This window comes from Lathyrus oleraceus, chromosome 2, assembly GCF_024323335.1.
Source record: "Lathyrus oleraceus cultivar Zhongwan6 chromosome 2, CAAS_Psat_ZW6_1.0, whole genome shotgun sequence".
NCBI classification, from domain to species: domain Eukaryota; kingdom Viridiplantae; phylum Streptophyta; class Magnoliopsida; order Fabales; family Fabaceae; genus Lathyrus; species Lathyrus oleraceus.
In genome coordinates, this window is record NC_066580.1 from 461,552,413 (window position 1) to 461,576,198 (window position 23,786).

Consider the following 23,786-nt stretch of genomic DNA (forward strand, 5'->3'; position numbering starts at 1 on the left):
GGAAACTTGTTGAGGAGGTCACACAAGATACCCAAATGAATTAGATTTCCCAGGAAAACAAGCTTCAATCTCTTGATGAATTCTTGATCAAATTGAAAAATTAAGAACATGGGGATCCATATATGATGCTTAGAACCAATGTGAATCTTTCCTTGACTTTTTCTTTGCATTTAGGGTGTCAAACCCTAGTTGTGAGCTTGATGACGTACAAGTGGACACACACACTACCTACAAAAGAAACAAAGCTACACATAGACATATTTTTGGTATTTTGGTTAGTAACCAAAAGAAAATAAAGTATGATACATTTCAAATGTGCTTGGTGGTCTCTTCCAATGCAAACTTAATGACTGAGGGGTAATGAGGATGTCAAAGTGTGATCCCAAAGCTAATGCAAATGATGAGATAAAATGAGGGATCTTAGGGTCAAAATTGGGGTCTTACAATTCTCAACCAAGGATAAAGCCCAATTGGATTTCAAAGTCGGTAGCGAGGGTAGTGGTCATTGTATTCAATGTAGCCTTTTTCATGTATATTACCATTTTCAAACTTTGTAAAGATCCATGGGGTCCTACCATTTGCGGACTACCATTCTATTAAATAAAGTTGAGTCTTTATCCAGTTAGTTGTTATTCTTGTTTATTTCTGTTTAATAAAATTGCATTTTTATGATGATTTTTGAAATGAATAACCATTTTTCTTGAAATAATAAGGCATTTACTTTAAGAACATTGAATTCGAAAAAGGAACGTCAACAACAATCTAAGAACGGTAAGCCTTGACGTGTGAAGCATTGTTGCCTTCCCCAAGCATTGTTTGGAGGTGTTTACTCCCCAAACAGTTTGTTGTTTATCTCCCAGTAAAGCTGATATGTTGTTCTCCTTGTAGTTCATAATATTTCTCCTATAGAGAGCCTTTGTGGGTTTTCATCCTCAGTTTGCATATTTTGTGATTGAACCCGAGATCTCCAGTAAAACCTTTATTTGGTTTTCATATCCCCATCATACCTTTATTTGGTTGTTGCATAGTCGTGGCATTGTTTCTCCCTTAGTGAGTTCCTACAAGTCTGGTTGATACTTGGTACCTTGGAATTGGTTTATTTCTCAATCCCCAAGAAGAGTCTTATGACTGATTGTTTTCCTTTTGAGGAATCTGTTTGCATTTTGCATCCTCGTGCGGCGTTTATTTCTTTGTTAGAGGTAATCCCCACGCATGATTTGTCCTGATGGATTTTTAATCCCCAGTGAAATCCCCACAGAGTTGATCTTGATTGATGAAATATCCAGTTGGAGTTTGTCTTCTCACTGGTTCCCTACTCAGAGTTTTTCCTCTTGTTTTGACGTGGATTCCCCGCGGAGTTTCCTCTTCCAATGAAAGATCTCCCCATTCAGACAGTATTTGATTCGAAGCAGTATTGGTGTAGTCGTCCCCTGTAGGATTGTCTCTCATTTGATATGGCATTGACCTAAAATTCCTCGTAGCATTGGCTTGTTGCTATGAAGTGTATATATATATATATATATATATATATATATATATATATATATATATATATATATATATATATATATATATATATATATATATATATATATATATATATATATATATATATATATCCCTCAGCTTAAGATGTGGATCCTCAATAGATCTCTCTTATCCTTAGCATGTTGGTTGATATCCTCAGCAGTGCTTTCGTCCCCTGCGAAGTCGCCAAGTTGTATTTTCTCCTCTCCTAGAGAGTTTGAGCTTTAAGAAAGATCTTTGTCAATCATTACTTATCCCGTAGCAGTTATTCCTCCTCTCCTGAGAGTCGAATATTGAAGTTAGATTTGTTTTAATCCCCACGACTGGTACTGATATATGTATTCTTCATTTCCTCTGAGCGCTGAGTCTTCAACAGTTTTTGGTCAGATGCATGTTCTCCATGTCTTTCCCCAACCAGAGTTGATCATTGAATTTGGATTGTGATATCCCCATCCCTCCTTGATTACATGGTTGTGTTCTATCCCCATAGAATTGAATATTTAAAGATAAGATTTATATCCCCGATGATTTATTTTCATCCCTAGCAGGTTCTCCAGTTGGTGTTCCCATCTTGTTGAGATTAGCCGAGTATCTAGTTGTGATGTTTGGATCGCCATGTTTGTATCCTTTGTGCTCATTTGTCAGCATAATCATATACATACATAAGCATTTCATCAAATATTTCATTGAACTTGAACCTCACCTCATTACAGATCCTTAGGAAATTGATGATTTAGTTAGACAATTCGAATCAGAGGAAAATGAGTGTCTTCATTCTGTAGTACAAGATTTCACAAACTGTGTCAATCCTGCTCAGAGTGATGTTGTCTGGGTTGATCTCAGAAGATGGATGAACTCACGCTCTGGGGAGCTTAAGGAACTTTGTTATACAGGTACTCAGAAAAGATCTAGTGATAAGGTTTTTGAGTATTTAGAACCTCTTGTGGAATTATTATCTCCAAGAAATCCTATAAGAGCTCTTCCTCCTCGAGAAACTGTAGTCTCAAAATCTATCTCTTATGAAGTAGAAGTTGATGCTATGATCACTCATCTATCTGTATCTGCAATAGTTATTGTATCTAGAACAAAACCAGTTGGGGATGCTAAAGACTCTGGTTCTGAACCCATTTCCCTGGTGCTGAAGACTCTATAAGAACTGAAGAATGAGAATCAAGTGGTTAGATCTCTCATGGACAAGCAAGAAGAAATGTTCAAGGAACAAGATGAAACAAACACCAAGATTGAAGGAATGTTTCACGCCATTTTATCCAAATTACCACCCCGCCTTAGAAAATCCTTTTAAAACTTGTTTTAAATGAAATGAAGTTTATTTTGTGTTATTACATTGTCTTTATCTTTCTACTTTTTTTTACTGATGACAAAGGGGGAGAATAGTGGATATGATTTTGATACTTATTTCATTTCTGAATCCCAAACATTGATTCTGATAATCTAATATGTTCTTAATTTGGAATCTGGGAACCTTAATTAAGTTCAGCATTATTGTTAATCTTTTTATTCAAGTTAACCAGGTTTTTCATAACTTCTTAATCATAAGGCATCAACCAAGCATATATGGTTTTTCAAACCAATATCTGAATCAAGTAAGTTTTCAACCAGACTTTGATACAAGAAATTGAGAATTTCTAATCAAGTTCTGATGAAAGTTCAATTAAGACTTTGACAATTTATCTCTTCTGATAACCATACTTTCTGATATTTGAAATAAAAAAGGATCAGAAGATATGCTACTCAGGCTTCTTCGTTCAAGGAAGTTATTTCTTTCATGCTGATTGAAATATTTTATATATTAAAATTATTTCAAGTCTTAAACTCAGGGAGAGCTTGCAAACCTACTATGAAGTTCTAAGTTGTAAAATAATTTTAATAGTATAAAATTTAGGGGGAGTTTAAAAACCTCATTCTGATATTTTTAAGTGATTCAACCAAGTAAAAATTGTTCATCAAAATTTATGGTTTTGTCATCATCAAAAAGGGGAAGAATTTGATTTTGCATCTAGCCTTATGTTTTGATGATAATAATTCATAGACTCTTAGAGAATAATTTTGTACCCTGGTCAATTTGTTTAGTGTGCATATACTAGATTCAAGTTTTGACTCTGATTGAATGGCATGTGATGTCATCAGATTTTGAATCTAGTGCACTCTGACTCTAAGATATGTGGTTTACAAGATAATCAAGCTCTGGATTATGTACCTCAACGCTTCTGACTCTATGCTCATCCAAAGCTTTGCAACTTTGATGCTTTTGACGTTGATTTCTCTAAAGCCTTGTGCTTTCAACAACTCTGATGAACTGGATCAAGACTCAAAAGACCAAGTTTCTAAAGTTTCTCTCAACCAGATTCTAACTCTTCTCTTATGCATGCTTCATCACCTAACTATCAGAAGCCTCTAGTATTGAAGATATGATCAAAAGGTTTTATGTAAGAAAAATAGTACACAGTACAAGATCAAACATTCCTTCCATTACACTAATTTTGTGGGTTCATTTGATAAATTTGTATTCATTTGTGTATTCATCTTTCTTAGAAGCACTTTACAAACACACTTTGTATCTCAATCTTCTTGATTGTATTTTCCTTGAGTGACTAGGGTTTCGCCAAAATACTCAAGAAGATATTCACTGTAGGTTTTTGTGTTGTAATCAGTTTGGTTATAGTGGATTAAGTCCTTGTTGATAAGGTGAAATCATGTTGGCGGGTGTGCTGGAGGTAGTCTAGTTAACAGCGAACCAGGATAAAAATAATTTTTTCATTATTTTTGTTCTTTGTTTTCTGCTTGTTGTGTTGGATCAAAAAAGTTTTCATTTTTAGAAACTCAATTGAAACTCCTCTTTGTTGTGTTTCTTGTCGCCTTTAATACTCATAACACCAAAGCACATCAACGGCAACAACCAAATTCAGAATTCATGCCAACATATTATACATATTATTCAGCATATGACAGAGCATGAATTCACACATTAAGCATGGCAATTAACATTGATGATCATACACTCATCATCAAAACTCATAAAACACAACAATAGTGAGAAAAACCTAGAGGAAGGTAAGGATCCCTCTCTATCATTCATGCAATACACATGTATTAAAGTAGTTCCCCCTTAGCTGAATTTCCAACAAAAACTCCAAGCTTGGTTATGGTTTCTCTTTCCCTTTCAAACCCTTGTTCTTCTCTTCTCATACTTGTCTCTTTTTCTCAATTCTACGTACCTTCAAGTTTGTCTCCTCTCCCTTTGCTATTTATTTTAACCTAAATTATAATTAATTTATCTATTCACACTTTTACCTTTCCACTAATCTCCACTTTCTCTTATTCCCCTTATTTTTCTAGTAATATTATTTTCTGTCCAATAACTATTTTTCTATTTATTTAAATAATATTTTTCTATTTTAATAAACTAATTAAAATTCTAATAACCTCCAAACACCACATAACACATATCATCACCAATTAAATGATTAAAAATATATTAACTCATTCAAATAATTAAATAAAGCAACAAAATTCAATTAAATAAGTTAATTAAATTCAAGGTGTTACACTACCCGCCTTAATACAACACTATCATTGATCATCAGACTTCTCTTATATACTCACAATATAGACTTCTCTTATATACTCACAATGTACACATTTTTTTTGCTCTTTTTAACATTAATTGATCAACTTAATACAATGACTTTACATTTGTACACATTTTTTTGCTCTTTTTAACATTGATTGACCAACTTAATACAATGACTTTACATTTTTATTTATACTTATCCTTAACATTTGATACACCACAGTGTAGTCAAGATCGGGTGTTGGATCGTAAGATCTCACGATCTTACGTGTTAAGGATGTTTGAGAGTAGAACGATCAAAGAAAGATCTTTTTGTTGTCGACGTGGTCATGATCGAGTTTTTGAAACAAAATCTTTGAAGTATAAAATGTTAGACTATGGCACGGATCTAGAAGGGGGGGTTGAATAGATCCCAATTAAAATTTGAGTCGGCGCTACCAATTAAAAATTGGTTTTGAAAATTTGTTTTAAGTGCGGAAGCGGCCGAGGAAAATATAGTCTAAAACGAACTGTTATTGGAAAACCGGATATGCGTCAAGCCTGTGGATTAGTGATAATGTAGAATACGAATCACTATACTAGTCACACTATCAATGATTTGTTTTACTAGCTAGGATTCCTAGTTCCAATGATTCAAAGAGCAAACCAAACTAGATACACAACTAAGATAATTTTGGTTTAGGCAAATTATCAAACACTTGGTGTGCAAAAACACTCCAAGTGATATTTATATTGAGTAAGAGATTTCAATTAGTCTAGTACAATATTTTATTGTACTTTGAATTCAAAAACAGAGTTTTAACTTCTTACTCAATTAATATCAAGGTTTGATAAAAGTGCTTATACAAAAATCACTTAATTTTTAAGCTAAAAACAAATATGCTGAAAAATAGAGAAGACAAAGATTTGATGAGGCAGTTCCCCCGTCGTCCTCGCTTCGGGGTACGTCTGTCCTCAATTCTAAAACTAGAATTGAGATGATTTAATAGATATCACCTGTTGAATTTAACCGTTTATACAAGGATTGCAAAGCAAATATACAACAGAATCCTCAAGACGTTGAATGTTGCTTCCACTCCTTGTTCCTTGATTCAAGGTGAATCAAGTCCTTCGATTGTTGTTGATAGACCTCTGATTCCAGCCCCTTTGTTGAATAACCCTCGGTTGTTCAAACCCTCGGCCCGGCTGATCTCAACTACAACAAATCGAACCCGAAATCTTCCCTTCAACTTCACTGAATCCGCTACTAGATTGACAAAGACTTCCTCTTCTCAATCACCTTCGCTCAGCTGAAAATTGATGAAGAATTCGTCCAAAAACCCCCAAACACAAACCAGTCTTGGAGGACAAAACCCTAATGGTTTTATTCAAGAAAAAACATGTCACAAGCTTCAACCTGAACCGGATTCCCCAATCTCGGCTTCGAACCTTATCACCTTTAACCAATCACAAAGCACTTTATAAATGGTTGTGTGTAGTTGATGTGTTGTGAGATGTTGAAGATGAAGATGATGAATCTTGGACACCTATTTCACTTTTTCTTATTTCTTTGAACACTTGAATCAATTTGACAAATGTTAGTTGATACAAGTAACTGAAGTTCTATTTATAGTAACAAACCAACCAACCCACTTAACAGCTTTTCAAATAGAGTGGGAAATACTTAAAAACTGAATTTGCGCACGAACGGTCGACCATAGCAGGTCTATGCGTTGACTCATGGCATGTAGTTTTGGACAGACTGAAAAGCACAACAGTATGCGTCGACCAAAGGTCGGCGTGCGCTGACCCGTGGGAAAGTGAAAGCTTCATGCGCCGACCCTGTGGTCGACTCAAGTCTCCATGCGCTGACCCGTGACCAACTGCACTATGTTATGCGCCGACCTGTGGTCGACTCAAGCCTCCATGCGCTGACCCGTGACCAACTGCACTATGTTATGCGTCGACCTGTGGTCGACTCAAGCCTCCATGCGCTGACCCGTGACCAACTGCACTATGTTATGCGCTGACCCTACGGTCGACTCAAACCCTGCAAATCTACAAAAATTCAGATTTTTGTGGTTTTCATGCATTTTGTCATGACCACATTTTGTCCACATATGTTGTATGAAATATAGAAATTTAGATGAGCATAGAAAAGGATATGATAGGTGATATGTTGCATTTGTCATGACCACATTTTATCCACATATGTTGTATGAAATATAGCAATTTAGATGAGCATAGAAAAGGATATGATAGGTGATATGTTGCATTTGTCATGACCATATTTTATCCACATATGTTGTATGAAATATAGCAGTTTAGATGAGCATAGAAAAGGATATGATAGGTGATATGTTGCATTTGTTTTGTAGAGGTGGAATCGACAATGCCGATTCATCCATGGTGGTCATTTGTCATCATCGAAACCTATGATCGTATGTTGTATGACAGTTTGCCCTTACATACTCCCCCTTTTTGATGATGACAACCCGTGTGAAACCAAAGAGACAACAACATGCAATATTTACACACATTATACACACTCCCCCTTTCTTTTGTAATCTAAGGCTGTCTGCAAAACAAACTGTTAATTGTTGTGAGTATTTTGGCTTGGCTTTGGTACATGCTCTTCTCCCCCTTTGACAACATCAAAAAGAGAAAAGGAACTATTATTCAACGTAACATGATATTCAACAGGAGATAGTGAATCATATAACAATATCACACCAAATATTATTACTGAACAAATTAAAAAGAATATAACATTAAATTGGATTTGCACAAACGAGCACAACAGAAAATTAGTTCAGTCAAACAACAAAAATTACAGATGCATATGCAGTTTTATGTCCTAATGACCTCGTCCTCGACAGAAACAACCATCAGTTATTTTGTCAGCAACACACAATGAGAATGATTTGCAAGAAGGAGGTTTGCCCTTTTTATAGATGAGGATTTAGGGTTTTGGGAAGAGGAGAGGCCAAGAGACAATAGGCACTAGGTAGATGCAACTCACAATGTAGTGGGAAGTTTGAAATGTAAATGCACACTTAATGAGAATTTGAATGTAAATGCATGGGAAGTTTGAAAGATTTCTGCAGAGAAAAACTGAATTTTTGTGCGATGCGTCGACCATACCCTCTGTATGCGTCGACGCATACTGTTTGAGTTTTAAAAAAAAGAAAATTTTTGAAGTGTGCGTCGACCATTGCCCTGTTATGGTCGACTCATACAGGAAAAATTTGCAATTTTCACTATTATGCATATAAGCTCACATGTTTGATGCATAAATAGAATGCCACACAACATTTAAACATCCAAACAGATATGGTATAAGAGACAAGTCATATATATATGCAATATTATCATGTAGTACAACTATTTAACTATGAAGTTTGGGAGAGAGAGAAGGGTAAGGGAACAATATCACCTCGATGCCGGAATAACTTGATGAACTATATAATTGTGCTTGCAACAACATTAACTTGTTAGAAGTACAAGATTATAGTGTTTAATGAAATAAGATAAAGCAAGCAATTTATAACGTCCGTTCAGAAATGTCGAGAATACCAAGTTCTCGGCGAATATGAAAGAAAGGCTCAGTAGCTAGCGGCTTTGTGAAAATGTCCGCTAGTTGATTTTCAGTATTAACATGTTCAAATACAACATCACCTTTCTCTACATGATCCCGAAGAAAGTGGTGTCGAATTTCGATATGTTTGGTGCGAGAATGCAACACAGAATTTTTGGTAAGATTAATGGCACTTGTATTGTCACAGAAAATGGGAATATGTTCGAGTTTGAGGTTAAAATCCAATAGTTGTTGCTTAATCCATAGAATTTGAGCACAACAACTACCGGCGGCAACGTATTCCGCTTCGGCGGTTGACAAAGCAACTGAAACTTGTTTCTTGCTATGCCAACTGACCAAGGAATTTGAAAATAAGTGACAAGTGTCACTAGTGCTTTTCCTATCCAATTTGCAACCGGCAAAATCGGAATCGGAGAAACCTACCAATGAGCAATCATTACCTTTGGAATACCATAGTCCATACTTCGGAGTACCGGATAGGTATCGAAGTATTCGTTCGACAGCTTTTAGATGGGATTCCTTGGGACATGATTGATATCTTGCGCACATACACACGCTAAACATAATGTCGGGACGAGAAGCAGTGAGATAGAGAAGTGATCCAATCATACCTCTATACCGTTTTACCTCTACGTCCTTACCGTTTTCATCTTTATTCAAGTTTGTACATGTTGGCATGGGGGTGTCAATGGCTTTGGCTTTTGCCATGTCAAATCTCTTGATAAGGTCCAAACAATACTTTGTTTGACTCACGAATGTTCCTTCTTTGAGTTGTTTAATTTGCAAACCGAAAAAGTACGTGAGCTCCCCCATCATACTCATCTCGAATTCACCCTGCATAAGATCCGAAAACTCTCTCACGAGATTCATGTTAGTAGGCCCAAATATAATATCGTCTACATAAATTTGTACTAATATCAAGTGTTTTCCTTGACGTTTAATGAAGAGAGTTGTGTCAACCTTTCCTCTTGAGTAACCTTGATCGAGTAAAAATTTACTTAGTCGCTCATACCAAGCTCTAGGAGCTTGTTTGAGACCATATAAAGCCCTTTTTAGTTTATAAACATGATCAGGATACTCATGAGATTCAAAACCCGGAGGTTGTGCGACGTAGACCTCTTCATTTATGTGACCGTTAAGGAACACACTCTTAACATCCATTTGGAATAGTTTAAAGTCTTTTGCACAAGCGAAGGCAAGGAGAAGGCGTATAGCCTCGAGTCGGGCAACCGGCGCATAAGTTTCCTCATAGTCGATGCCTTCCTCTTGGTTATACCCTTGCGCGACTAAACGCGCCTTGTTACGGGTTATTACCCCGTTTTCGTCCAGCTTGTTCCTAAACACCCATCGGGTGCCGATTACTCGATGATCTCGCGGAGGAGGGACAAGGTCCCAAACCTCATTTCTAGTGAACTGATTTAGTTCCTCCTGCATTGGCAAAAACCAGTGTTCATTGAGTAGGGCTTCTTTAGGGTTTTTAGGTTCCATTTGCGAAACGTAAGCGAAGTGATAACAGAAATTACTTAGCTTCGATCGAGTTGTAACACCCTTTGAGATATCTCCGAGGATGTTGTCGATTGGATGGTCTTTGGGAGACTTCCAAGCTTGAGGGAGATCATCGTTTGAAGGCGGATGAGCTACCTTGGTTTCCTCATGGTGTACATCTTTATCCTCCTTAACTTTGACTTGGTCGGGTTGATCAATCCCCGGCTCGCCACCTTTGAGTATGTCTTCCGTAGATGTACCTGCACCATGAACAACACTACCCTTTCTGACGTTTCTCGGATAGGATTCATCAAAAGTGACATGTACGGACTCTTCCACAGCAAGTAATCGTTTGTTATATATTCTATATGCTTTACTCGATTGAGAGTATCCGAGGAAGATACCTTCGTCGGCCTTGGAATCGAATTTGCCCAAGTTTTCCTTTCCATTATTTAATACAAAACATTTGCAACCGAAAACATGTAAGTGAGAAACATTTGGCTTTTGCCCTTTTAAAAGCTCATACGGGTTTTTTTTTTAGAATGGGGCGAATGAGCACCCTATTCAAAACATAACACGCCGTACTAATGGCGTCGGCCCAAAAATATTTCGGTAAACCACTTTCTTTAATCATTGTTCTTCCCAATTCTTCTAAAATTCAATTTTTACGCTCCACAACCCCATTTTGTTGAGGAGTACGTGGAGCGGAGAAGTTATGATCGATACCATAGTTACCGCAATATTCTTCAAATAAATGGTTTTCGAACTCACCCCCATGGTCGCTTCTAATTGATACAATGTTTGTATTTAATTTATTTTGGGAAAGCTTAGCAAACCTTTCCAAGGCGGCGAACGTATCGTTCTTGCTTACTAAAAAGATAGTCCAACAAAATCTAGAAAAATCGTCAACTATTACGAAACCGTAATAATTTCCTCCTAGACTTTTAATCCTAGACGGCCCAAATAAGTCCATATGAAGAAGTTCGAGAGGTCTCGTTGTTGAAACGATATTTTTGGATTTAAATGAGATCCTCATTTGCTTCCCTTTTTGACAAGCATCAGAAAGGTGATCCTTGGTGAACTTTATTTTGGGGAGACCTAAGACTAGATCTTTTGAGACTATTTTGTTTAGTAAGTCAAAGTTAACATGTGCTAAACGCCTATGCCATAACCATGAATCTTCACTCATTGTTACAAGGCATTTGTCACTTGTTAACGATACTTCGTTCAAGTCTAAGATATAGACATTATTCACTCGCAGGCCATTAAACATACTCTTCTTATCATCATTATGTACAATTTTGCAACAATCTTTTGAAAACGATACATTGTATCCTTTGTCACATAATTGACTGATGCTAAGTAGATTGTGTTTAAGACCTTCGACAAGCAATACATCAGAGATAGTAGTGGAAGAAGGGTTACCTACACTACCTTTACCTAGTATTGCTCCACGGTTGTTGTCACCATAGGTTACATATCCTTTCTTCTTAGCCACGAAGTCAATGAAGAGTGATATGTCTCCTGACATGTGCCTTGAGCATCCACTGTCGAGAACCCATCTTCTTTCGGTGGCTCGAGGCATTGTACCTATGGAAATGCAATTAACACGAGAAGGTACCCAATGGCTTATTGGGTCCTGAATGGTGAGTAACGAAATGGTTGCATTTGGGCAGCCATTGATAAATGTCTTTAGGAACTAAGAATCTCCTAAATCTGCATTTAGCAATGGAGTGGCCTTTCTTGCAACAATAAAGACAAGAGAAATTTACATTTTGATTGCCTTTGCTATCTTCATCCTTTATAACATATTTATATTTTTGATATGGGTTAACCATACTTTTTCGAAAGTTTGATTTATCGATTGCGAAGGTAATCTTGGGCTCAAGAGCCTTGTCAAGTTTGGCCTTTAGGTTTCTTACTTCACCTTGCCAAATATAACAAGTATCACACCCAAAGTTAATCATCTTACTTCTAAGGTCCTCACAACTTGTTTTTGTGCTTTCTACTATAGAAGCTTTGAGTGCCTCAAGTTTCCTTTCGGATTCTCGAATTTTTTGTTCCAAATGGGTAAAAATTTGGTTATTTGAGGCAAGCCTTTTAAAGGCCTCTTTCGCTTCACAGTGTAAAGTATCAAAAGCAGCTTGTAATTCATGATGAGACATACTAGAGGATTTTTCATATTTAGCATGTCGTACCTGTTTCTTTTTGTTCTTTTGATAAGCAGAGAGGCATAGATTTGCAGCTTCATCTTCATCACTAGAACTTTCATCATCAGAGAAGTCATTATCGCTTTCCCAAGCTATGTATGCTCTCCTTGGCTTTGATGATTTCTTGTGTGATTTGTATGATTCCTTTTCCTTTGTCTTCTTGTTCATCGGACAGTCCGGTTTGTAATGATCGGGCTTCCCACAAGTGTAGCACGACCCTCTAGTCTTATTACCTTTTGAGTCATCATTTTTAGAGTACCTCGATTGTTTCTGAAAGTTTACCAAGTTCTTCTCGGAATGTTGGATGTCGTTCTTTCTCACGTAACGATTGTATCGTTTAACGAACAACCCCATATCTTCGCTCTTGTCCTCTTCTTCTTCGTCGCTCGAGGAATAATCACTTTGCTCTTTTGCTTGAGACTTCGAGGAAGAAGTCTTGAGAGCTATTGATTTCTTTTCACTCACCTTTGTTTTGTCCTTCTTTTCTTTCTTTTCGTGTTGTTCCAGGCTCAAGAGTACTTGTTCATGCTCTTGTAGTTTTCCAAATAATGTTGTCAAGTCTAATATGGTAAGATCATTTGCTTCTTTGATGGCGGTCACTTTCGGCTGCCATTCCCTGTTAAGACATCTCAAGATCTTATTAGTAGCAACATCATTGGAAACCGGCCTACCTAGTGAATGTAATCGATTGATAAGATGAGTAAATCTCTTTTGCATGTCAGCAATGGTTTCCCCTTGCTCCATGAAAAAGAGATCAAACTCTTGTGTTAATGTGTTGATTCTTTCCAACTTAACATCGTTCGTCCCCTCATGGGCAATTTGTAGTGAATCCCACATGGCCTTAGCAGTAGGACAATGGGATACACGATAGTATTCATCTACACCTAATGAGGAGATTAGGATATTTTTGGCTTTCCAATCATAATTGTATTTCTTTTCATCATCATCGGTCCATTGTGCTTCGGGCTTAGGCACTAATTCATTATTCTCATTGGTCATGGTTATTTCAATTGGACCATTGAGAATAACGTTTCATATTTTTCTATCTATGGAATTTATGTGCACCCGCATACAGTCTTTCCAATAACTATAATTTTCACCATTGAAAACGGGAGCTCTATTATAAGCCCCTTTAGGTTCGTTAGACATTTTCTATCAAAGTTATATTTTGAAGCACGGAGTGAACCAGGCTCTGATACCACTTGTTAGACTATGGCACGGATCTAGAAGGGGGGGTTGAATAGATCCCAATTAAAACTTGAGTCGGCGCTACCAATTAAAAATTGGTTTGGAAAATTTATTTTAAGTACGGAAGCGGCCGAGGAAAATATAGTCTAAAACGAACTGTTATTGGAAAACCGGATATGCGTCAAGCCTATGGATTAGTGATAATGTAGAATATGAATCACTACACTAGTCACACTATCAATGATTTGTTTTACTAGCTAGGATTCCTAGTTCCAATGATTCAAAGAGCAAACCAAACTAGATACACAACTAAGATAATTTTGGTTTATGCACATTATCAAACACTTGGTGTGCAAAAACACTCCAAGTGATATTTATATTGAGTAAGAGATTTCAATTAGTCTAGTACAATATTTTATTGTACTTTGAATTCAAAAACAGAGTTTTAACTTCTTACTCAATTAATATCAAGGTTTGATAAAAGTGCTTATACAAAAATCACTTAATTTTTAAGCTAAAAACAAATATGCTGAAAAATAGAGAAGGCAAAGATTTGATGAGGCAGTTCCCCCGTCGTCCTCGCTTCGGGGTACGTCTGCCCTCAATTCTAAAACTAGAATTGAGATGATTTAATAGATATCACCTGTTGAATTTAACCGTTTATACAAGGATTGCAAAGCAAATATACAACAGAATCCTCAAGACGTTGAATGTTGCTTCCACTCCTTGTTCCTTGATTCAAGGTGAATCAAGTCCTTCGATTGTTGTTGATAGACCTCCGATTCCAGCCCCTTTGTTGAATAACCCTCAGTTCTTCAAACCCTCGGCCCGGCTGATCTCAACTACAACAAATCGAACCCGAAATCTTCCCTTCAACTTCACTGAATCCGCTACTAGATTGACAAAGACTTCCTCTTCTCAATCACCTTCGCTCAGCTGAAAATTGATGAAGAATTCGTCCAAAAACCCCCAAACACAAACCAGTCTTGGAGGACAAAACCCTAATGGTTTTATTCAAGAAAAAACTTGTCACAAGCTTCAACCCGAACCGGATTCCCCAATCTCGGCTTCGAACCTTATCACCTTTAACTAATCACAAAGCACTTCAAAAATGGTTGTGTGTAGTTGATGTGTTGTGAGATGTTGAAGATGAAGATGATGAATCTTGGACACCTATTTCACTTTTTCTTGTTTCTTTGAACACTTGAATCAATTTGACAAATGTTAGTTGATAAAAGTAACTGAAGTTCTATTTATAGTAACAAACCAATCAACCCACTTAACAGCTTTTCAAACAGAGTGGGAAATACTTAAAAACTGAATTTGCGCACGAACGGTCGACCATAGCAGGTCTATGCGTCGACTCATGGCCTGTAGTTTTGGACAGACTGAAAAGCACAACAGTATGTGTCGACCATAGGTCGGCGTGCGCTGACCCGTGGGAAAGTGAAAGCTTCATGCGCCGACCCTGTGGTCGACTCAAGTCTCCATGCGCTGACTCGTGACCAACTGCACTATGTTATGCGCCGACCTGTGGTCGACTCAAGCCTTCATGCGTTGACCCGTGACCAACTGCACTATATTATGCGCCGACTTGTGGTTGACTCAAGCCTCCATGCGCTGACCCGTGACCAACTGCACTATGTTATGCGCTGACCCTACGGTCGACTCAAACCCTGCAAATCTGCAAAAATTCATATTTTTGTGGTTTTCATGCATTTTGTCATGACCACATTTTGTCCACATATGTTGTATGAAATATAGCAATTTAGATGAGCATAGAAAAGGATATGATAGGTGATATGTTGCATTTGTCATGACCACATTTTATCCACATATGTTGTATGAAATATAGCAATTTAGATGAGCATAGAAAAGGATATGATAGGTGATATGTTGCATTTGTCATGACCATATTTTATCCACATATGTTGTATGAAATATAATAGTTTATATGAGCATAGAAAAGGATATGATAGGTGATATGTTGCATTTGTTTTGTAGAGGTGGAATCAACAATGCCGATTCATCCATGGTGGTCATTTGTCATCATCGAAATTTATGATCCTATAAAAATGCATTTATAAGTTGATTTGCCACCCCTAGTACTAACAATTTGTGTTTTATAATCTTTTATAAGCCGACTGATCCTACCTAAGATCTCGTACTTGACTTTACATAATGGAGATATTTCACCTCTTCACAAGTCTCTATTTGCAGAGGAGATGAAGTGTGTGGTTCTTCCAAGAATGTATAAATATCAATTGAATACTTCTCACATTTTCAACACCTTTGGAATGATCTATTTCATTAATTCAAAGATGAATACTAGTGCACATCCCTTTTCTGTTAGAATTCATTGTTTTGGAAGGCAAGACTAAGCTACATTTATAAGGTAGAGTACATTCTTTGATGTTTATAGTATTTTGAACATTTATTGTATCATCCCTTTCTTATAATTAACCAAGAGTAACCTGATTTGGTTGCATGGTCCCCATGCATAGATGGAAGTGTATCAGCTTAAAATGGAAGCCTACCTACTGATTTCTAAATCTCCATTTATTATTGACTAAGATGTTACTAATCTTAGCATTCAAATTTGTTAAAATTGGTAATTACAGTTTCTACATTCACAATCAAATTTAATATTTACTATCATGTAAATAATGAACTTTATATGAACTAGTAACTCATAAGCAATAAACATCATCTTAGACTGAAATCATCAAAGAAGGTTTTAGTACAGTCTTTATATACCTAATACAATAATCATCAGTTAATCATGTCTGCATACATTATAGATAATTCATCAACTTGAGAAGCTGATTATAAATTAATCCCCCAAGTTAGATAAGCCAGAAGCTTGTTAGCACTATTACCAACACCACAAAATGCTAAAGTGATGCTATTTCTATGAGAAAGCAAAATTAATAAAGTTTTGGAAGCATGACAAACTTCAAAAATCTGATTTATTTTTAGCTAGTTAATTACGATGTGAATATAGCATTTGGCTCACTATTTCTCATGATTGCATTTGACTGATCTCTTCCGGCGATACACGTTTGCAAAGAGTTGTTAGTAGAAGGTGCAGCCATCGTGCCCGCCTCAAATTCTTCGACACCTAGGTTATGTGCAAGGAGCATGAGATTGTTGTGTATACAAAAGGAATAGTTACATTGAATTGTAGAACAAGAAACATACACACACACCTTGAGAACCACCTAATAGATTGGTAGCAGAATAGATTGCATTCGATTGCTGGTTCTGCAACATGTCTTCACCGTGTACCGTCTTTACAAATCACGGGAAAACAAACATGTCATAATGATTAACATCATACTTTTAAAATTGAACTAAATATGATAACTAGTCCAAACAACTGACTTACCTCTGAAGTTTGTTGAAGAGGTCTTTTATGCGACGGGATTCGGGATTCCACCGCAAAAGAAGTTTCTAGGTTGTTGTTAACATACGAAGGATAGGAGGACATCGACGGCTGACTCGTCAATGTGTTTTTGTTAGGAAGATTGGATGCATAGAGCAAAGGGTTGTTGTCTTGGGGATGAGGCAGCGTAGATGTCATGTTTAAAGGGGTAGACCGGTTTCCGTCACTCAATTCCATACTCAACCGAGACAACGACAGAGGCTGCAAGCCTTCTGGATAGCACATAGGATGCAAACTTAATCCATTTTTCAATGACAGCATCTGAAATATCACCATTAAGGTCACATCTAACAAATATATATCATCTTTAATTCTACTAATTCTCTTATTATGCATTAAAGACATCTTCATCAAAACACAATATGCATCAAGAGTTTCAACTACGCCCGACGCTTACATATACACGCAATTAGCAATAACAAAAGAACTATCATTGAATCACCTGCTATGTTATCAGGTCACCCACCATTTATTTCTACGTTTTAGATGTACAGTCCTGGACGTGAGAGGGTGTGTTAAGAGACTCACGTCGGACAATATGTGGCAAGAACATGTGGTTATAAATTGAACAATCCTCATCCTACAAGTCGGTTTTGTATGGATGAGTTAGTCACAATCCAACCACACATTCTTGACATTTCCAATTATAATCAATAATAAACCTATGTGAGACATACACTTCAAATTGAAGACGTGTCTAATGTCCAACGGCATGTCAGTGTCAAACACCAATAATAGAGGTGGTTAAAGTCTATTACTTGAATGGTTGGAGAAAAGGGTGGTTGTTGTGGTGTAAAAAGTAAAAATGAGTGTAATGGTGGGACCAATTAATAATGTGTAAAAAGTGAAAAATTGAAGATGCTTGGTTAAATTAGGACACAATGAAGCTCCCATACTCTAGAACTAGGTCAAAAGTTCAGTAAATAAAAAGAGATTCTAACCTGTACTTGGAGCTGAAGCTGTTTAAGGTATTCAATAGCTTCATCTAGCATTGAAGCCTTATCAGTCTGTCACACACACATGGAAACAAACAATACACAACAGTAAGAATAATAATAATAATAATAATAATAATAATAATAATGAATTAAAAACAAACACACCCTTTAAAACCAAAGGTTAAAAAAAAAACATATGCACCTTGTTAGAATTAGGTATCAGATTTTGTAAAGCCTTCATTTTCTCATTGATCCTACTCCTCCTTCTCTACTCAACAAATTCCAGAAAAATCCATTCCATAAGCAACACTAGAAATCAACAAACATCAATAAACAAAACAAAACAAAAAAACAAAAACCTTTTCAGACAAATTATGAACTTCTGCTGCTCTACTTCTCTTTGAAGAACTCCTAGAAGCTACAGATTTTGTTGGAGCTTCTTCTGTCAATACTTCAACACCCTCCTACAAAAAAAAAATACAGTTTTTATTTTTAACCCATATCAAATCCCAACCAAAGCAACAAAACGACAAATTAATCAGAATCAAAATGTTGTATAAAGATCCCAGTATAAAAAGAGCAAGAATCAAAGTTATATTCTTTTTAGAGCACACAACAAACTCAGTCAACAACCAGTGTCAGAAACATAACCAAAACACATAAACAAACAACAAGTGTAGTATTGTTTTCATTAAAAACTAAGAAGCTATTTCCAAGACACTACGAAGAAAATATAAAAACCAGCTAGAAAGGTGAAAACTTGAATAGAACAACCTCACTTTCACAGTCATATTCATCCGTGTCGTTACCACTGAGTCCTCCTCCGACAGAAGAGGAGGGGTTTGGTCTGGTAATGGGATGAAGAGGCGAGATGTTTGCATGTTGAAGTGGGTTTGAGAGGATGGATCCAGGCATGAGATGGGAAGAGGAAGACGAAGAAGAAGAAGAACGGAGGAGAATTTGATGGAGAAAAAGGGAGATATCATCTTGCGAGGAAGAGGAAGAGAGGTTTTTGTCAAAGTGGGACATGTTGTAATGATGGTGAATAATGAGAGTGGAAGAGTTTTGATAGTTACGAGAAAGGTGGTTTGGTTTGTTTAGTTAACGTGCGGTGCGGTGGTTTGTTTAGTAATGTAAGATGTTTGGTTGCACAAATACATGGAATGGAATGGGAAGAGAAGGACATGGTATGGAGAAAGGATTTGTGTGTGGGTTTTGCTTTCTATTTTTCACGCTATTTGATGTTTCTTACACTCCACGCGCCACAACTCTACCTTTTTTAATTTTTATAACTTCTATAAATTATTTTCTTATTAGTAGTACTATATTGTAATGTAACATTTTATTTGCTTATAGGTGAACTCTAGCTACTAAGCTATTTTAATTTTAAAAAAAAAAAAAAATTGAGTTGTGAATTGTATAATTTAGTCTATTATGATAGAAACTAATCATTTGGGTATTTTTGATTTGTGGGTTCTAACATCACTCTTCATATTTACAAAATATTGTTACTTACTTTTTACTTATCAAATTGACAAAGTTACTTTTGTTAAGATCTAAAGTTTCATTAAGTGTTTAGTTAAGCTTAATTAATTATTGATTAGAAGAATAAGTAAACTAGTACTTAGTTACAACTACTTTTTATTTTTTCAATTTTTTTCCTTTTGAATTCATTGTATAAATTGAAAAAAAAATTATCTTAATCAAGATAAAAGAATTAACTCTTATTCTATCTCAATGCTTTCATTAATCCTTTTTGGAATTTTCTTTTAAAATAATTAGTTTTTTCAAATTATATACTAAAATAACCATATTTTTAATTTATTTACTAAACTAACCATATTTGTGAGAGTATGCGCCATTACAATTGACGCATGCATCTAAAATGTAAGAGCATGCGCCAATTATAGAAGTATGTGCCACTATATTTGGCGCATGCATGTAAAATGTAGGAGCATGCGCACTACAATTGGCGCGCATGCATGTAAAGTGTAGGAGCATGCGCCACTGCAATTGACGCATGCATGTAAAAAAATAAAGAGTAGCCACATGCATGCGTCAATTGCAGTGGCGCATGCTCTTATATTTTACATGCATGCGTCAATTGCAATGGCGCATGAGTACAAATTCATCAACACATGCGCCAAAACAAATTGTGCATTGGTTCATTTTTAAAAAAAAGTTGTTATATTGATAAATAATTTGAAATTGTGGTTATTTTTGTATTATTCTTGAAAAAAGTGGTTATTTTAAAAAAAAACTCTTTTTTCCATTAGTTCAACATGGTATCATCCATTGTTAGATATTAATTCATTTGCATTAATTATGTTTTTTTGTATTGTTCTTCCATAATGTCATTGTCGTACTTCGAAAAATACGACCCTTCGCGGCGCGTTCGCACGCTCATGGAAAATGATTCGAACAAAGTCATCACCGAACTTTATTTAATTTTAATAGAAGAAGAAAAGAAAAATATCGATAAAATCTTTGAAAGAAACGAAAGATTGTCGTCGCAACCATATTCGGGTTCAAGAGTCAATTACGCAAAGTGAATGTATTAGCATTCATCACGTCCGTTGTACTCAACGGAAACCTTTTAGTTATATTTGCGATTGAATGTTAGCTCATGTTAATTGTTTTCTTCAAATGAATAAGAGTGAAATAGGAAAATAAAAAGGGGTTGTAAAAAAAAATTATTATGATGTTTGATAAGATTGTGGATCTCCCTCATACATATTCTCAGGTACAATGAGGAACTCAAAGTTTCATAGTTCAGAGCAAGAAAAAAGATCTTTTTGGTGTTTTTTGGTTATAGTGTTTGACGAGACGTTGAATCTTGCTCCTACGTAGCTTTGAATTATCTTGCTCCTACGTAGTTCTTCGGGAGAAGACTACGGTTATATTGGTTAGTTTTTTTTAATGAACAATTGTTAGATCGCATTCTAATGGTTAAATGTTGGTTCGCATGCTCGCGGTGGAGACTTAAGCGCTAGTTTGTATACGCATTAGAAAGAATTGGACAATGTTCTTTTGAACAAGGTTTTCGATCGCACAGGGGCGGGAAAATAGGTTGGATTTGTTGAATTGTTTTTTAGGCAAATGATGAATGCTCTGCGAGAACGAGATGTGAGCCTCGGGACCAATTATTCAGGGTTTCACTAGAATGCTAGACATCGACGTTCCTTTTTTATTCAATGTATTTATGAAATTTATTTAATGGACAACGAAGATTCGACAAGAACGAGATGTGTGTCTCATAGGTGATTGTCCAAAGGTTCCATTAGAATGTTAGACTCCAGTGATCCCTCTTTTTATCCAAGTTTGTATTAAGTATTTTAGAAACGAAATAATGCACAAATGACTAACCTAAGACATGTGCCTCGGGAGCGATCATTCGAGGATTTAAGGAATGCGAGACTCCAAGAATCCTCTTCTTCCGCGTTTATTTAAGAAAAGATTTTAGCATTACATTTAATTGGCAAAAGATTTGTATTGTATCGAAACGAAATTAATCAAGGAAAACGAGTTCGAAAAAGTCACTTGTGTTGGACCAAGGTTTTGATGTGTTTGAAAATACTCCCTTAACTATTTATCTATATTTATTATTATTATTATTATTTAATTAATTAATTGTAACAATTAAAGGATTAAACAAATAAAAACCAATAATAATAAAATAAATAAAATAAAGGGGTTTTGAAAATCTACTTGGCGTTGGACCAATGATTTTTAAATTATAAAATATATTTATCATCATTATAAATATTAATTTAATTTAATTATTTAATTAATAAATAATAGTAATAGAAATATAATTTTAAGTGAGGCAACAATGATATATGGAAGTGCATGAGGCATGACAGATATGATGGAGCAAATGGTATTTAAACAATGAATTAATTAACTAACATTTGATTAAATTGATTATTTATTATTTAATAAAATAAAATAAATGAATTAAAAAAGAAATAATAAAATAGGTGGTATAATGAAGTAGATGAAGGATATGAATTAGTAAGAAAAATAAAATAATATGTAAAAAAGATGGCTCGAGGTCCAATTTTAACAAACAAATAAAAGTTTAAAAAACAAAACAAAATGGGGGGTGCCTGTAGCGAAATCAGCTAGGCCCAATAACTTAAGGCCCAAACTGTGTTAGTCAAAGCAGTCAGGATGTTGATCGCACCCTCCCACCATCGGATCAGATTAGTGGTCGTGAGCAATTCTGCATAATGGGCTTACGTGGGGGATTCTGCACAAGATCCCCTTTACCACCAGCATCCACTCTCTCATCGCCATATAGCAGCGCAGGATGCATCAGGAAAAAAAAAGGATGAAACGAATGGCTGTGATTGAATTTGGATTTATTCAAGAATAACAACAACAAGATTCATCCTTATTTTGGTCATAACTTGCTCAATTGTTTATAGAATTAAGTAAATAAATAATGAAAAATTATCTACTCAATCTCACGAACATCATGGAAACCTCATAATTAAAAAAAAAGCCACCAAAAAATTGAAAATTAAATCATATTTAATCATTTTTGTTCATGGAGGTTCAAAAACACTTTAAACTCTTGATTTTGAATCAATTAAGTTTCCATGCAAAATGGAGATGGTTTAAGATACTAATTAAATGCGGCAAGAATAATAACGCAAAGAAAATTAAATAAACGAAAATTAATTCACATTTAATCATTTTTGCTCATGGAGGTTCAAGAACACTTTAAACTCTTGATTTTGAATCAATGAAGTTTTCATGCAAAACGGTGATGATTAAGATATTAACTAAGTGTAGCAAGAATAATAATGGAAAGAAAAATAAATAAACAATAAACATTAAAAATCTACCTAAATAAAGAAAAATAAAGTGACTTGAAAATTGGAGATAAATTTGAGTTGTTCTTGTGAATGATTTTATTTATAGGCTCTAAAAATTGTAGTTTAGGAATTATGAAAAAGATGCAAGAATGGTGTGATTGTCTTCTAGAAACTTAATTAATTAAATAGTGAATTATGATGTAATATTTGCATTGAATAACGATGTAATATATGAGAGATATTTTGGGTCTTCTAGAAACATTAATTTTTATTTTATGATGAATGAAAATGATTAATAAAATTCAAATGGATATTATGATGATAAATCAAATGATCGTGAATTTATTTTTCAAAACGCATAATGAAAAAATACAATTTTAGTCAATTTTTCAACATGTAAAATGTTGACTTTATGTTGATTTTTTTACTATAATACATATATGCATGATTATGGTGACTTTATTTGATGATAAAAATGCATTTGGCTAAAAATAAAAAATTTGACAAATGGACATGTATTAGATGAATTTAAAATGCCCTGACAAAATTTAGGTATGACAACCATTGTGCCCTCAATATACCGATCCAATTTTGGGTCAATCTACTCCTTATTTTGTTTACCTCGGTGATGGACATGCGTTAGTCTCTGTTACACCAAAGTTAGTTGGTTTGAATTGCGATTCTTGTGCTCGATATATGTGAAAAGCTCTTGGTGGGAAAATGAAGGTATAGTTCATTAATGGAAGCATTTCTATTTCAAGTGATACATTTGATCCTTCTTGCCGAACTTGGAATCGTTGTAACATGATGGTACATTCTTGGATTATGAATTATGATTTAGACTCAATTGATCAATCTATTGTAATTATTGAGAATGCCTTTGATGTTTTAAGTGATCTCAAAGAATGATTCTCACAGGGAGATTTGATTCGCATTTTAGAGCTTCAACAAGAAATTTATAATTTCAAACAAGATGGAAAATTGATAACCGAATTATTTTC

The 23,786-nt window shown here is 35.3% G+C and overlaps 1 protein-coding gene across 1 annotated transcript; it reads right to left on the minus strand.

Moving 5' to 3' along the window:
* Positions 1 to 16,272: 16,272 nt before the first annotated feature.
* On the minus strand, positions 16,273 to 19,165 carry LOC127120405 (transcription factor ALC). The gene is made up of 7 exons (XM_051050823.1): positions 18,737 to 19,165; positions 18,322 to 18,426; positions 18,165 to 18,230; positions 17,966 to 18,031; positions 16,968 to 17,285; positions 16,789 to 16,870; positions 16,273 to 16,700 (listed from the first exon to the last, which is right to left on the minus strand). The coding sequence occupies exons 1-7, from the start codon at positions 18,989 to 18,991 to the stop codon at positions 16,567 to 16,569; spliced, it is 1,026 nt and encodes a 341-aa protein (XP_050906780.1). The 5' UTR covers positions 18,992 to 19,165; the 3' UTR covers positions 16,273 to 16,566.
* Positions 19,166 to 23,786: the final 4,621 nt, after the last annotated feature.

Coding starts and splice junctions, on each gene's coding strand:
- LOC127120405 (XM_051050823.1), bottom strand. CDS start 18,991: ATGTCCCACTTTGACAAAAACCTCTCTTCCTCTTCCTCGCAAGATGAT. Junction 18,032..18,164: donor TGATACCTAATTCTAACAAG/GTGCATATGTTT, acceptor TGTGTGTGACAG/ACTGATAAGGCTTCAATGCT. Junction 17,286..17,965: donor AGCTTCAGCTCCAAGTACAG/GTTAGAATCTCT, acceptor GTGATATTTCAG/ATGCTGTCATTGAAAAATGG.